The 2,626-nt window shown below is 40.1% G+C and overlaps 1 protein-coding gene across 1 annotated transcript; it reads left to right on the top strand.

Moving 5' to 3' along the window:
• Positions 1–501: 501 nt before the first annotated feature.
• Positions 502–1,253, top strand: LOC131020194 (uncharacterized). Its single transcript, XM_057948886.1, has 3 exons — positions 502–676; positions 754–864; positions 1,166–1,253. The coding sequence occupies exons 1-3, from the start codon at positions 512–514 to the stop codon at positions 1,220–1,222; spliced, it is 333 nt and encodes a 110-aa protein (XP_057804869.1). The 5' UTR covers positions 502–511; the 3' UTR covers positions 1,223–1,253.
• The last annotated feature ends 1,373 nt before the right edge of the window (positions 1,254–2,626 follow it).

Here is a 2,626-nt window from a genome sequence, read left to right as displayed (position 1 = left end):
CATTAAGTAACACTTATATAAAATCTAAATTAAAAATCTAAATACCAAAAATTGAATATTAAAAGTGAAAAAAAAGAAAAAGACAAAAGGAATAGATTTTGCCCTTATTTCTCTTCAAAATTTCCCCCAATCTCTTCAAAAATTTTCTCCAATCCTGCGCTGAATCCAATCCCGTCCTTCCTGTCTCTCGACTCTCTCTCTCCCCTCTCAACTCCGCCGCCGGCGCCGCTGCCCTGCACCGGCCCGTCGCCGCCCACCCTCGCTGCTGCCCCGCACCCTAGTTCTTCACATTCGATTGGTCGAGCCCTAGTTCTTCTCTGTTCGGTACAACCCAGCCGTCGCCATCTCAGGAAGACCGGCGAGCTACGCGACCTAGAGCCCGCCCATCGTTGCTGGTGGTCCGAGGATCGGCGAGCCGATGGTGTTCTACGGCCGGTTCTCTTCTCAACTCCACATAATCGAGGCAGGAAAGGGGGAAAGCCCTAATTCTCCAATTTGCAATCGAGAGCAGATGAGGTTGACAATTGGGCGTCGAACAAGAGTTTTGCCCCTTCTCCCTCTCTCTACCTCCTCTCTGCGCTGCCTTTGTCTCCGGCGAGCAGCCGCTAGCCGCCACCTTCTCCAGCCTGGCGTCGCCCTCCATCCCCATCACCTCTCTCTCGCTTCCACCACCACGGTATACTCTCTCTCTCTCTCTCTCTCTCCATTTTCTATATGTATTTCTATCTTTGCGTAATTTTTGAATTTGGGCAGAGCAACCTCCATCGTCGGCTCAGCGCCCACCACCGCTCCAATCGCACCACCACTACCCCTGGCACCTGCCTCCAGCCTCTGACTCCGACAACAGTCGCCCTCATTCTTCAGGTAACAACTAAATGAAATTGAAGAGTGCATTAGGTAGCAAATTTTAGGGCATTTTGGACTCGAATTTTAGGGATTTATGGCTTGAATTTTCGCTAGTTTTTTTTTCTTGTTTCAGTTCATCTCATCTTTTTGTTCTTGGTTATTCTGAATTGAGAATATTGAACACTGCTTTCTGAAAAGAAGTTGCTTAAATTCATCGCCATTGCTGCCCCTATCTCTGATGAGCGCCACTTTCTCCTTCCCAATAGGAGAAATTGTTTGTTTTCCCAAAGTTAGGGCTGAAACTGTGCATGCTAATTAGGTTGTTCGAAGCAGAAGAAGTGTTGGAATAACAAATCTGCTGCTGTTGCTGCTTTGATATGTAGGTTCTTTATGTTTTTTTTGTTTTTCTAAACTTTGTTTCCTGTTTTGGGTTGCACCTGATTAATGGATTTTACCTCAAAGTGCAGAAGAAGACCAAAAACTCATGGATTCTCAGAATGTTTATAGTGCTGATGCAGTTAAAAATGATATGCATTTTCATCACTTTGTATCAACATTGTCAGTAGTTATTAACTTGGTGTGCTTATATTCTTGTTTTTTATGTGAAGGTTAACTTAGTGAATGATGGTCTGGTGACAATGCAGCTTGAATAAAGGGAATCATCTTAAGTAAGTTAGCCTCTTGTAAGATACTTTAATTGTTGACATTCTATTTAATGTTAGTTGTGTGCATTTCTGATTATATTAGTGAAAAATAGGATCTTTTACTCCGTATTTTTGTGTGTATTTTATTTGGTGCATTACCATTACTGTGTGTATGTCAGTGTGCGTAATAAATAGGCATGTGAACTGATAATGAAAATGGCCCTCTTAAATTGTAGTTGTAGTCCCTCTCTCTCCCCTCCTCTCCCTTTCTCTCACATGAAAGTAACTTTAGTCGAGTGTTCCAAGGTTTCGAGTTGAATTTCATTACTTACAACAATAAAAAAAATTAAAAAACTACATGTGCAGATAGTTGCAATAAAGATCAAGAGCCATTATTATTAGTATGAGGGAGGGTTGTCATTCTCCCAGTCACAACCACAGAGGAGGAACCATGGCTGGAGCCCTGATGTTGCTGCTTCCCCTTCTCTTTCCAACTCTTTTCACTCCTTTCAGCCATGCCTTTCCCTCAGTTCTCTCGGTATGTATTTGATGTTTTGGCTTTCATTTCTATGTTGATTTATGCGTTGTATGTGTGAAGTTGTCTTTGTGTTTGGTAATTTTGCTTTTTTGTTCGATCTATGCCTAGTATGTGCGCTTGTCATTGTGTTTGGTAAATTTTGCTGTTTCGTTTATTAGTTATAGGAGAGAGGTGGTTGCAAAAGGGGTGAGATTAGAATAGCAAGAAAACTTTTACCTTGTATGAGAAATGGCATTTTGTGGAAGTTTGGGAATTGTTAGGTAGGTAAGGAAAGATTTGTTTTTTGAAATACTATTATCTACTTTGCTGCTGTTGATGTGAATATTGTCACTATAATTTGAAGTGGTATGTGAGTTTTTAACTTTAGTTAGAATTTCAACTTTAGTTTCTGCAGTATGTTGTTTTAATTAAACAAATTATTTATCAAGGCATGTGTTAAAACCCCATATATTATCAAGTTAGGTATAGGTATAGGCTACCTTATTATTGCTCAATGAAAATATCTTTTTTAACTTAATTTTTTTTAGTATACTTATTATCTAATAGTATACTTTTTAGAAATTTGCCTCTTAGTGTCACAGCTTGAATCTGAACTTTA

The sequence above is a fragment of the Salvia miltiorrhiza genome, chromosome 4, assembly GCF_028751815.1.
Source record: "Salvia miltiorrhiza cultivar Shanhuang (shh) chromosome 4, IMPLAD_Smil_shh, whole genome shotgun sequence".
NCBI lineage: Eukaryota > Viridiplantae > Streptophyta > Magnoliopsida > Lamiales > Lamiaceae > Salvia > Salvia miltiorrhiza.
The sequence above is the reverse complement of the archived record's forward strand: the minus strand, read 5'-3'. Positions and strand labels throughout refer to the sequence as shown.